At 37.7% G+C, this 13994-nt stretch overlaps 1 protein-coding gene across 4 annotated transcripts in view; it reads left to right on the top strand.

Annotated features, from left to right (window-relative positions):
* The window catches only part of tbc1d1 (TBC1 (tre-2/USP6, BUB2, cdc16) domain family, member 1), a 71312-nt gene that overhangs the window by 43257 nt on the left and 14061 nt on the right, over positions 1 to 13994 (top strand). For all 4 annotated transcript variants that reach the window (XM_041784935.1, XM_041784934.1, XM_041784936.1 and 1 more), the window contains 2 exons: positions 8895 to 9095; positions 13808 to 13969. In XM_041784935.1, coding sequence (XP_041640869.1) covers positions 8895 to 9095; positions 13808 to 13969 — 363 coding nt within the window. The remainder of the gene's footprint in view (positions 1 to 8894; positions 9096 to 13807; positions 13970 to 13994) is intronic.

The raw sequence follows: 13994 nt of genomic DNA on the forward strand, positions 1-13994 counted from the left end.
TTGATTTTTTTTTTCTGAGAGCAGCATTTTCCTTGGATTATAAGAGATTACACAGTGTTTTCAAAATGAGTGCTGTTTTTGGATGCTCTTGGGTTATACAACTGAAAGTTACCCCGGACTATCGTGGTGTTATCAATCATTTTTTTAAATGTTTTATAAAAACCACAAGAAAGTCTGATATGTTTGGCCTTTACAGTGGTAATCTAGTCATTCAAATTCAGCCCACCTACCTGTCTGCCTACCCTCCTGTCAACCTGCTTGACGAAAAACCTGCATTTTTTGTGCGTGAGTGGAGGTTTCACAAGCAAGCTACAGCTAGCAAGCATGACAGATAAAAGCTGTTTGACACTGTTAAGGAGACAGCATCCTCAACATAGAGCCTCCATAGTTTTTGTCAAAAATATTAAGTAGAAATTGAAAGGGTAAAATAACAGTTTATGTACAAACCTGTTGATCAGGAGCAGAAATGCAGACAGCTACTTCCAAAGCTCAAAGATATTTAGTTTTCTGATGCTTATCTCTGAAGACACAAATGTACTCTACAGTAAATTATTCTGCAATATGATTTAATATCAGTGTGTTGTGCAATTATAATACTGTAAATAGTTTTAGTTGTCTTTCTCCAGTAGACAGTGTACGTGCCTTGTGCTCGTAGGCAGCACAATTGTGCGGCAGGGCTTTGATCTTTTCTTAGGATTACTTTGCATGCTCCAGTTGTAAAGTTCAACAAAGAAAAGAGGCAGTTCCAGGTCAGGACTCTTGTGTAAACACACATGTTCTTTTAGGTGAATGCATGATAACAATATCCTGACAGAGAAAGAGCATGAGCAATACATCATACATGTGTTACATCAGCTATGTTATTACAAACATCTATACCAGAGCCTCAAGTGCAGAGACTTGTGCAGTGACATTGTCTGTCCACTTAGTGTCAGTCTTTTATATAGAGTGATGGCAATGTTGGGTTTTTGAAAGAAGTTTGGGAAGAGAATTAATCCATTTATTGTCGATCTTCTATGAACATGAGACTTTTATCATAACCTGCATGGTATTTTCTTCTTTACCTGCTGTTTGTAGTTTAAAATTGATCCTTACTGATTGATAATTGCTAATATTCACATCTATATGTTCACTTTGTGTTTTGATTTATGAGCGATGTCATGTTTTGTTTAAAGAACAGCTAAAACCACCAGTTTAGGTCAGCGACCATACTTGTATTTTTATAGAGATTTGGGCTGCAGTAAAAGATTCTTTTTGTAGTCGAGTACTCTATCGATTCTTCTGACAATTAATCAAGTAATCTAATAAGAAATATTGCTTTTTTTTAATCAGTCACTTTTGCTTTTTTCAAGAGGAGTAGTACCAGACAAATGAGAAAAGAAGATTGGTCCCTTAAATGAACTACATCTATATTAAAAATTGGTATCAACAGGTTCTCTAAAGAAAGCATATTTTACAAAGTGCGATGAAGTTCTGATGGCAATTTACATTTCTTAAAGTTACAAGGCAAGGAAGTTAAATAATGATTTTAGATTATGCTTTATTTGGGCTTTTAGGGATCCTCTCCCAGGAAATGTTTGGTGCCAACACTTTATTTCTTTTATTGTACTTTATATTTATTTTCCAATTTGCCATTAAAGTAAAGGGACACTTAATCATTTTAGTATCCTCTACTTTATGCATGAATGTAATATTGCACATATGGTCTATTTTTCAAAGGGTGTTCACTTTTAATTTTTGCACATTTTTGTTTGTGAATTCATCCACCATAAAAATATGACCTTTTAAGACCATCCACTGACACGAACACATTTTAAGGGATAACACTGCTTCTATGACCTGTTGAATGCTGACTTTATGATGATTAACTTTAACCTATTTAGTCTCTCTCTCTCAGTCACTGTCTGTGGCAGTGAGGTGTATCTATTTAATTGGTGTCAATTCATTATCAATATAAGTCTTATCAAAGAGAGATCAGAGAGAGGGAAAGCACCAAAGCAGGACTTAAATTGTGAAGCCTTACTGTCTTCTGTGAAACCGTTGGGTCAATCAGAGAAGTTTATGAAATTCCCTGAAGTCTGCAGACACAAACTGAGCGCTGTCTCACACCAGCGAGTCATGCAGGCAGTGAATAAACTCAGAGATCTGCGTAGGTTCACCAGTGCAGGCGTAGTGCCATATTTGCCATGGAGCCACGGTCAGTGGATGCATGAAAACACAGGACGCATGTCTATCAATATCACTGCATCAACTTCTCTTCCCTTGTGATTTTCACGCCTCACATCATACATGTTACGTTATTGTAACAGCAAAAAAAAATGCATTGTGCCACACAAATAGGCGTTCGTACGAAACAGAGCCCGCCGTGCAACTCACGGCGCCATGTCCAGGCTTACAGCATGGACGTATATGGATACAGGACTGACTTAAGTGAAGCCTGGAGGCAGACAATTTGCCTCGAGGAATTTTTTTAATCGAATTACTTGGATGATTCGAGGAATTGTTTCAGCCCTAATAGAGATGTACCCATTGTGGAAATTAGGGCTGATAACGATGGTTTAGATAATAATTTAGCCAATGTTGATACCAATGCTTGTTTCATCATTTCTTTTGGAGTAAAACTCAAGTATTCAAACATTTTCTCTCATATTTGACCATGAAAACAGATCAGTTTGTCTAAGTGATCACTCCTTCTGTCATGTAAAAAATCTCCTATTTGATTCAGCAGCAAGACACACCAGATGCCAGTATAGAATTGATTGGATGCAATAAAATGGTATTGGTCAGTGATATCTGTTCATTCTTTGTCATTTGGCTGATGGTATCAGTATTCGTCCTTTTTTGCATTTTACTTGAGCAGTGAGATTGATTTATATGTTTTATTTAACAAAGTATATGTACGGTAAAAATATTGCAACAAAGACTAGGTTTATGATCACAGTCTTGCTTTCTTCTTAGGTGTCTGAAAAACGCTAAAATTACCGTTTAACATTATTGATTGATTGCATGAGCTCTGGTTGCCTTTCATATATGCCTCAGAGCTCTAGACTTGTATCATTGAGAGAGCTTACACGGTTCTGTCTGATCATATCCAATTTTTACCTGTTTAACACAAAGTCAGATGAACTGAATTTGAAAGAAACTATGATTGCCTTTGGCAAGTAAATACAATTAGAGTAGTAGGCCTGCCTGGTGATTGAAAGACCTGTCAAATATTTTAATAGTTTAAGGAAAAACATGTTGAAAACAGAGTTGTACATTTTTTGAAATACTGCATAATAACACACACTATAAAGTTAAGAGTATCAATCATCTGCCTTGTCTCTGTGTATTATAACACAGAGCTGTATGTGTCTGCCTGGGCAGACATGGGAATCATGCATGTGCTTACAAGTCTTCAGATCCTATATTTTGTTAATTATATGTGCCGTGTGTTTGTATGACAGAACAAGTGTTGACAGCTGAGATAGTTGGGTTTGTCACACTATTTCTGCACAGCAAATAGTAAATGGGACAAAAAGTCCTTAAGGGAATAAAGCAAAATATGTTCAAGCTAAGCAAGAAAGGAGGTTGTTTTTATTACACCTGATTGTTGAATTAGCAATTGAACCTGCACAAGAAATTGTAACTCACTACCACAATATTGACTTTAGCTGTAAACACATTGCAGAGGTCTAAATTCATTGGAGTAAATAAAAGCACATATTTAATGCAAACAAGCAATGATTTCTCACTCAGCACTCTTACCACTTTAAAGCTGGCAGATTAAATTCAAGCAAGCTATCAGCTACAGTAGTTTGTTGCAAACTTAGTATTAAATATTAATTTATTTGGGTGACAAGAACACGTTGTAAATGGCTAAAGCTAAAAGAGGTAAGTATTCTAAGGCTTGATAAAAATGTCATAACACCCTAAAAACAGTGTTGCACATCACATAGTTTGTCATATGATTTAGGTCTACAATAAATAAAGACTAAAAATCCAACACAGTTGATTTATGATGTAGGATTTAAATGTTAATTTAACAGATTTAAATCTATATTAAATCACTGCTTTCATTTGGATTGACTTCCTGTATTTTTCCATGCTGTAAAATGTATAAGGCAGAAATAAAATTGTCCAATTTTCCTTGTATTGTTCAGCACAGGTAATAATAGTTTTTTTGGAGAAATGTCTTTGATATTTTTAGAACATTTTGAACCAGTGTTTATGTAGTAAACAAAAACATGACTAAAATTTGTCAACAGCCTTTTTTTCCATGGGAAAGATTGGACAAAATAGTGTGAGAACTAGATTTCTTTTAAGAAATATTCTGATTAAAGTAAGTTTAGTTTTGTCAAGGAGATTGAGCAAGACTCAGTTTTTAGTGCTGGACTGTCAAGCATTCAAAATCCAATAATTTTCTTTACTGAGCCAATAATCAAACCATTCAAGTCATTATTTTTATTAGTGTATTTTAAATTACTTAAACTACTACTATATGAGTGTTTTGTATTTTTTATTGATTTGACTAATTAAATTATTTTAAGTGGATAATCTTATAATAATCTTTTAGACTAAAGATGAACACTAAAATGTCATGACTTTATTGACTCAAATTGGACATAAATGTTTGAGTTTTGTCAACAAAGTCTACACTTAAACTTAAGACAGTGAATTGACTTAAACTACTGAACATTTCAGTCCAAGGTCTAAGACTAAATTTAAAGTTGCTACTAAAATGAATACTGGAATTTACAGTGCAGAGGTTGTCACATTTACAAGTAAAAAAAAACTATTTTGAAATAAAAATGGGGTTGCAACTTACCACTACTTTAACATTGTTAAATCATTCTTTTGTTTTCACCCATTTTTTCTAAAAGTATCAATAAATAGTGAAAATATGCAAGGTTATGTCTTCAAATTGTTTTATCTGAACAGTCCACAAAGTGTTTAAATTTTGGCACCTGTTTTAAGTATGCACACCCTGAGATGATACTGAAAGCACCAATAATGAGAAGCTATTTGCACGCTTCAAAGAGGCATGTGCTCCGAAACGCTGTGCCTGCAGGCATTGCGCTTTTAAGACTAAATTGGTTTTTGAAATAGTAGTCAAATGCTTCCTTTTGAAGATTTCTATCAAACTTGGATGTGCTCCCCCTTGCAAATAACTGCGATGGCATCTTTCCTCTAATAAATGTCTTTTTGTGCCATTATTTAGAGTGCAGTCCTAATAAATATTATTGCCATACAAAAACATTCCCTGTTCAACTGCAGTTATAGTATACTGCAGTCTTTTTAAACACAGATGGATTTAAACCTGATGTGACTTGCTGTCAGAGGGGAGGCTGTATATTAAGTTGATGGCTTAAGAGTGGACTCAAAGCAATGATTACAAAGTTGTCTTGTTTTTATGGAGATATCTTGGTCAAGATCTTTGAGTTACAGTTGTTGAGGGTCTAATTAGTGTTGTCATGATTGACAGAAACTTTCCTATATTATCATATTACATCATTTACGTTATTAATGTTTTTTATCTTTAGTTGGTTAAAAAGCAACAGTCTAGGCAGCATCTGTCATGCCGGTTTGTATTTCTCTAAAGTTAAATTTCAATGGAAAAGAACAAGCATCATGACAAGACCAGTTATGTAAAGTCCAGCAGCGATGCCATGCCAGGTGAGGTTAAGTGTCAGAAAAAAACAAATCTACTTCTCTGGAACTGATCCGTAAAAATAAACAATGGCACATTCTAGCACAGGGTGTTGGATCCACCTGCAGTGACGCACGCCACGCCAAAGCTAATAGATGTGGCTGTTTGGATACATGTCCTGTGATGCCAGCGTTGTTTGGACTGCAAAGCTGCCTCATTATGTTTCTCTGTTCAACCCTATAGGACTGACGTGTGCAGCTGTCAGTTAAAGTTTGACTTCAGGAAGACAGTTTGACTTTGTCTAAGGAAATGAAGAAAACAACAACAACAACAGAGCAGTAGAAACACAGCAGATTTTATCTGGTGTAGCTGCACAACACTATTGATGGCAGCTGTAAAATTAGCAGAATATTTTCTGATTATTAATTGCTATTGTCAGAAATCATTCAGCTGACCAAATTCTTAACAGAGTCCAACAGCAAAAAGTGTGGTACAATTGCATCTACCCCACTTAGGTGCAGCTTTAACAGCACTGTCATGTTGGGTGTATTTATTTGCAGGTTTTATAAATTACCTTAACTCTTAAATGAGTGTTTTTTTACCCATCTGCACACCTCTTTGTCAATTTTTTGTTTGGTTCTAAAAATTTGACGTGGGACTTATGTGACCTTCTCATCCTGCCTGTATCTGAATGTGCAGCTCATGAGGGATTAGAGGATTTTAGGCCTCTCATTGTTGCATTTAAGTTTCCCTTTCTACTACATCAGATCTCCGTTCCATTGAAAAGTCTCCACCTAAGGTTTGTTTTGACAGACAACTGCCATGAAGTAGAAGAGAAACTGCTTTTAGCAGTCCAGTGTGACGGCCTTTGTAGCCGCTGAATGCGGCTAAGCTAAGTTGGGTTGAGTTGGCCGTGTATCTGTGTATGTGCTTACACACATGAGGTCATGGGTGTGTCGAGTGTTCGTATATAGGGGTGTGTGTGTGTGTGTGTGTGTGTGTGTGTGTTGGAGGGAGTGGCGGTGTCCCAAGGTCATGTTGACAGTCCACACACAGACAGCGCCAGAGGAGAGCGCCAGCCTTGTTGACCCACTTTGCATGTTTTGTGTGTGAGTGTGTATACTGACTTGGTTCTGGCAGAGCTGGAGTGTTTGCTCAGGGAGTGTATTATGCCACTTAATGCAGGAGGGGTTATTTGGAAATGTCCATGGTTATTTTGGTGAAAACAGGGTGAGGGTTAGGCGAAAACAATGCCGTAGCATTAAGGGCAATGTGTTAGGAAATTATGATCAATGCTGGTATTACAACATGGCTCAAGAATGAATTTGTGCATCTGCTTGCATTTTTCACACCTTAAAATGAACTATTCATTTCTGTTTTGTAGGATGATGTCTGTGTTTGTCTAACACATACATGACTCTCTTAAGAGATTTTCCTGTCTCCATGTGTACTTGTGTTTGTGTTATAGTGTCACAAGTGTCGGGTTTGCCTTCTATCCTCTTCTAGCTTAAGACTCATGTGTTTGTACAGTAACTCTGCTGGTTTCAGCATGTCTATGGAAAGTCTCCCTGACGCAGACACAAAGGCATACAGAAATGCTCCCCTCATGCAGCACAAAGAGCACTATTGTCATATCGTTTGTGTGTCCGTGTTTGTCTTTGTTTGAGGATATCTTGTGTATGAGCATAAGGGTGATTTATCATACATATTTTTAAGTTTCCTCAGAGGAGTCTTTGGGAAGATATGTATCAAAATATACATACCTAAACCAAGTTAAGATATGAGTGTGTCTGTGTGTGTGCATGCAATCAGAGTGAGTTGTGATGTTCTAACGAACTGCTGTCTGGATGGCTGTTATGTCCTTCCTCTAAACAACATTGGGTATTTTGAGGTTTGGGATCCACCCTGTACTTTGGGGTGGAGTCACACAAACACATTTTTTTACTGTGTGAGTGTTTCGCCCGACAGTGTCAAATCCATCTATGTTTAGCATTTTATTTTCATTTTGCATGTGTTCAAGTGATTTTTTATGTTAAACAACCTCACTTGTGCTATTTGACTGTCTGTAAGTGATGAGTCTTAAATCACGTTAAAGAAAAAATATAGGATTTTTTGTGAATGGGAAATTTGACATTCCATTCCAGATCTTTCTTACCTTTATTTATTCTTCCCCCTAACACAGGGGTGTCAAAACTCAAGGCCCAGGGGACCCCATATTTTGACCTTTCAGACTCAAAATTTAAAATTTAGTTTCATATTTTGACCTTTAAAACTCATGATTTTGACTTTCTATTTCCTATATTTTCCCTTTTAAACTTTTGTTTGTTTGTTTTTTTTACTTTTAATGTTGTGTTTTGACATTTTGAACTGATGGGTTTGGCTTTTATCTCAGTTTTGAGCCTTTAAACTTATCTGTATGAATTGTATTATATTTATATCGTATGCTGCTTACCTCTTGGCCAGGTCACCCTTGTAAAAGAGATCTTGATCTCAGTGGGTTGTATCTGGTTAAATAAAGGTTAAACAAAAAAAAATCTTTTTGACATTGTTTTTTTTTTAAATTTTTTATCTCAAATCATTTATCGTCAATACCGTGTTCTTCCCATAATTTATTACTAGGGAAAATTAGGTTTACAGTTTATGCTTAAATGTTGACCCTGCTAGAATCTGGTCCCTGCTGTGATTTAGTTTGACCCCCCTGCTCCCCTGCCCCAGACTCAAGACGATCCTCAAGCCGATCCATTGCATCTCACAGCTTGTTTTAAAGCCCCAGACAGGCCAGCAGAGACGCTTTGTGAAGTGAGCACACCTGCTGTGTGTTGCTGTTATTACTATCATCAAAGTTGAACAGGAGTGAAAGTGTTTTACCTCATCGCTGTGATTCATGTTAATTACACTTAGACACAGTGTTATGTCTGGCTTGTTACCTGGCTGCTCTTCAGTGTTGGAGCGAAACATGCTGATGACAGGACTCAGACTGAGCTGTTGTCTGTCACATATCACTGTGCTACACTTACGCGTGAAACAGTTATGCTAGCACAATGCATGTGTTTAAACTTGTCGTGATGATGTTACAAAAATCCATTCCAAGGCAGAAATTTTACCAGTGACAGTATTAAGACTAGTTTGCAGCCCACAACTACAGCTATTAAATAATCAAAAACTATACTAATGTTATATTGAAAATAGTACATGTTGATTCTGCTGTGGACATCTTAAAAAGTATAAATCTGCTCTAATGTATTTAATGTAATCTATCTTTCAGAGCGAGGAGAAACCTGCCTTGATGCGGGTCGAGTGTGTGGTGGACAGGTGGGACTTGGAGGAGGTGGGGACTTGTCCATGAGCATAGTGCCTGAGGAGAGGACTAAGAGAAGCAAGGAGGAGCTGAGGGAGCTGTGGAGGAAAGCCATCCTGCAGCAGATCCTCCTGCAGAGGATGGAGAGGGAGAATCAGAAACTACAGGGTAAATGTAACAGATGTATGAAAAGGAAAGGAAATAAGCATATGAATGCACACATGACCAACTCTACCAATCAGGGCTCAGGGTAGTTAGCATTGGGCATCTCTCAGCTGGAAGGTTGGGGTTCAATCCCCAGCTCCTGCAGTCACATGCCAATGTGTCCTTGTCCTTTACCCCAAATTGCTCTCAATGCTGAGTCGTTGGCATGTGCATGAATGGGTATGGGATTGGCTAACAATGATGGCTACTGTACAAAGCAGGCTGTACCATTAGTATGTGAATGTAGAATGAATGGGTAAGTACAACCTGCAGTGAACTTGTAAGAGTTTTAAGTAGTGAGATTACATCAAAGTCCATTTTACACAGAACACACTTAAATAGAAGTATCCTCCATGGAGATATATTTGCATTTAATTCATGCTATTGCACAGCAGCTGATTATGTTTATGCACATTCTTTAAATAATAAATGCAATGATGACAAAGCTAATTTTCAGCAATAATCCTAGGATAAGCATTAGTATGTGTGCAACAGTGCATAGTGAAAAGTTTGCCTCATTATTATTGAAACACTTAATACAGTATATCTTTTTCAAAGTAAAGGTCTTAGTGTGGACCAGGTTACTGAGGACAAAAATCTGACTGACTAAACTCCAAATTCACTTTAAATGGAGTGTAATTACAACAAATAGTTACACAAACCTGAACGGCCTTTTGATTTAAAAAGTACTAAAGATCCAAGTAATACAAAAGCTACATGAATTCAACAGTTTTTTGCCTGTGATAACAAAATGCTGTAGTCAACAAAGAAAATCCATCATATGAGGTTTCATCACATTTAAAGGATAACATATGCTTGTTTGGGAACTTCATCTTCAGTTTTTGGACCAATCACTGCACTGTTTGATGGAGTTTGTATATTATTCAAAAGTCTACAGCTACAGGCAACAACAGGCTGGGGGTTGGGGGGGGGTGACCGTGGTAGGTGATTGATTTTTGTTCCATAGCTTACACCTGCCTGAGAAATGCAGACACAGTGAGAGTGAGTGAACTAAAGTCTGGGGAAAAGTCACCACAACAATGAAATATCAGCACCCTTTGGTGCATGAAAGTTTGTTATTGAACTGAAGTGTCTTTAGCGGCTCACTAGGACACCTCCATGCACTTCTCAAACACTGCTTTTTTTACTGAGACCTCTGCAGTAATTGTATTTTACTCTTGGATGATAAACTTTCATCAATCTACGTGTCTAGGGTTGCTGAACTTTCAGGGGTAATGTGTGCATGTAACAGATCAGCTGTTGTGCCATTGTTGTCTATGGCTGATGTTTTAAGATCACAGTACATTTTATAGCTGCCTGGTCCTGCAGATTAAGGAGTGGATTTATTGGAAAGGTAACAGCCAGAATTATTTTACTGAGAATAGTTGGCATCTTTCACATGGTGATGCTGTTGACTGACATGATGAGTCACTTTCTCTTGAAGCCCAGAAGAAAGACAGACAAGTCTTTCTATAATCCACGTTTGGCTTCATGCCTCTCTAAAAGTGCACAGAAATTAAAGGGTAAGATAATCAAGTCTACACCTGTTTCTTTTCGTCATAAATATTTAGACCCACTTATAATGAGCAGGTTATATAATGTATACAATGTGTGTGAGTGTACGTGTTAGAGTGTGTTTGCTGGTGGATCAGATCTAAGGGTGTGCCAAGCACGCCGCCTTTTCTTTGACACAGTTGGCAGTGTATCAACAAAAATCCAGCAGTGCACCACACCCTTAACTACCTGCTCTGTAGACAAACTATTAACACACACAGCACCTCATCCATCACACGGGAAACATTATTGCATTTATAGAGCACATAACAGAGTTTTTATGAAGAGAATGTGGGTCAATATTGATGTAAGACAAACAAGCCAGGGCAGCAACTTTGCACACTTGCTGTGCTCACACTGTACACACTTCCATACAAATCTTCAGTGTGGTGCAACTTTCCTGGGCGTCTGTAGTTTTATTGTGTTTTATTGCTCCCACAGGGCGTGCGCTCCACCTCTCTGTCCGATATTTGTCTGGGTGGAGATCGAATCCCTATCCTATATTCTTTTATTTCTCTCTCTCACTTCTGCCTGCTTTATGGGTCAACTGTGAAAGTGCGTGTGCGTGTCTGTCAGTTCCAGGGTGTGGTATCCTATCGTGTTGTATGTTATCAGGCAACAGAAAGAGAAGTGGAGAGCAGGGGGAGTCTTTGAGAGGGGAGAGAGTTAGGGTTGGCGGGGCTGCAGCCTTCAGGACGATACTGTGCGTGCTCAGAGACAGCTGATAAGAATGACAGCAGAGCCACAGCCTCTCCAGCAGCTTCTATTCTTACTCTGGGTGTGTCAGCTACCGCTCCATCCAACTTCTCCTCCCTTGTTATCCAGAATATGCTTTATATAATGCACCATAAAAAGTATTCAAACCTCCTGTGATGCTCTTAATTTATGAGATATTTAGGCTTAATTTGAGCCGTATACAAGTAATTCTACTTTTGAAAGGCAATTTCTTATCTAAATCTTCTCATGTTAGTTTATTTTGCCCAGTTTTTTTGTCAGTTTCTGATATCAATATATTTCTGGATTAACCTCCTCAATACATGCACAGTTTTCTCGAAGGTGTCAAAGCAGGTCAGACTGGGAAGAGGCCTGCTGTCTCTTTCCTGTCCCACACTGATGATGTCACTCCCCCTGGCTCTGCCTGGCTGCAGCTGGTCACTGGGTGGACACCACACATGAACGGGAAAGGGTGGGGAAGTCCTGAAGGGAAAATTGGGAGAGTTTGGATTAGTTGACACAAATATGGGATTGAATGAGAAGAAAGGAGTTATGTGTTGCGGAAAAGCAAAAGAGAAGTAGAGGAGGAGGGCTATGGGTTAAAAGATCAGAGGAGGGGGAGAGGAAGGGTGTTGTCAGAGAGTAAGGCTCAGCACAGATGAGGGGTGCTGGGTGCGCCCTCACCTTCTTTGATCACTCGTGTCAATGTGTTAAAAACGGAATTCACAGTTTGTTTCTCTGTTTAGAGAGTATGCGACATTCGTAGTCCAGGGACTGCACCAGTATCTTTGCCGTTTGGTTCACAGTAAACATTGTCAGTGTAATGTCTACTGAAGCGGGCTCTCTTTTCACTAAAAGTCTCTCATGTGCAATGCTCAGTAACCCAAACAAGTTGATAGGCATTCGAAACCAAGAGCTAATGAACATACTGTGATAAGCAGCAGGTAAAGCCAAATGTTAAAATCAAATGTGTTGGTAAAGGTCTGATAAAACAGAGCTGAACCAGTATTATTATTGGTCTTATTTTCTCAAAGTGGCTTAAAAAATGTAGATATGTATATTAGTATCTATTCATGACCTTCGCCAAATTAGTCGGGGTGACTGTTAATGCTTCAGTTTCAGTTTTTCGTCTCACTGTCATTGTTGATTTTGGCAGCTATTTAAATTTAGTCTTGTCTTTGTCTTCAAAATGCTTCTTAGTTTTATTTACATTTTTGTCAAGTTGTAGTCAATAAAAAGTTCTGACATTTTAGTCTTCACTTTCAGTCAAAAGAAGTATTCCCCTGTTAGCCATATAATGAAACTAATACAAATGTAAAACACTCACATAGATGCACTATCAATACTTTAGAATACACTGATGAAAATACTGATTAAACGTACAGTGGAGATGTGCCTTGAATTTTGAATGTCCAACAAATCAGTGCTAACATTTTAGTCTCATTTCCGTCTCTTTAATGAAAACTAAACAAACTTTTTGTCAAAGTTTTTATTATTAAACATCCTTTTTTAACTACTATTAGTCTCATCTTCCTTATGGCAAAAATATTTGTTGACTAAATTTTTGGTTGTAGTTTAATTCATTGAAATCAAAACTGCCCACTATTAGAGCTAATTAATCAAAATTTAGATTAAATCCCAGCATGTCTCACTAAAATCTTTGCATCACATAAGGTGCAATAGGTCTTTGACCTGAAATGTTTTTGAAAATGCTATTTTAATACAATTTTGAGGCAGAGATGTAAACATTAGAGTGTCCGTTTTTCCTAGAATAATTTGCAAAAAAAAATCCTACTTTCCTTGTTTTATTAAGATTTGTTGTGTTTCTTATGAAGAATGAGAAACACATCCAATCATCATACCCTTCAATACAACAATTCATATCGAATTTGCTGAGGGACAAAATAATAGCATTTCAAAATTGTTCAGGCTTAGCTTAATCTACCAAACTTGTGTTGGTTATAATATAGAATGATTTATTGCATTTTTGTTGAGAAATACACACGATGAGGGACTTATTGTACATCAAATCTTAAGTGCAATATTGTGGGTGGTTGGGGGGATTACAATTAGATTATTTTACCATATCATTCAGCCCTAGTCACTATTGTGTGGAGTAAGTGTTGAAAAATAGAAGGATGGTAATTGCAGTCATTGATGTCAGGCCCATGCTCTAAGTGCAAAACAAAACAATAATACAAATCTAACAGGGCTTGGTGCATTGAGAAGGGAGCAGCATGCTTGTATCCTGGCTAGTGAGTTCAGTAATTTTAGGTACACTAACTTGGTGTTTCCAGCTCAGCTACAGTTATTGGATGCTCTGCAACCAGTGCATGCAATACAGCACAGAACAAGTAAAAGATGCAGAAAGTTGTGACATTATTGGTATTTATTTTTTGTCTTTGTAGCCTCTGAGAGCGACCTGCAGAACAAGCGCCTGAAGCTGGACTATGAGGAAATCACCCCCTGTCTGAAGGAGGTCACTCTGGTTTGGGAGAAGATGCTGGGAACTCCTGGGAGGGCCAAGATTAAATTTAACCCTGAGACTATACATGCTGCTGTTGCACAAGGTAAATACTGCTCCCACAAATAAGC

The sequence above is a fragment of the Cheilinus undulatus genome, linkage group 4, assembly GCF_018320785.1.
Source record: "Cheilinus undulatus linkage group 4, ASM1832078v1, whole genome shotgun sequence".
In the NCBI taxonomy this organism is placed as follows: Eukaryota; Metazoa; Chordata; class Actinopteri; order Labriformes; family Labridae; genus Cheilinus; species Cheilinus undulatus.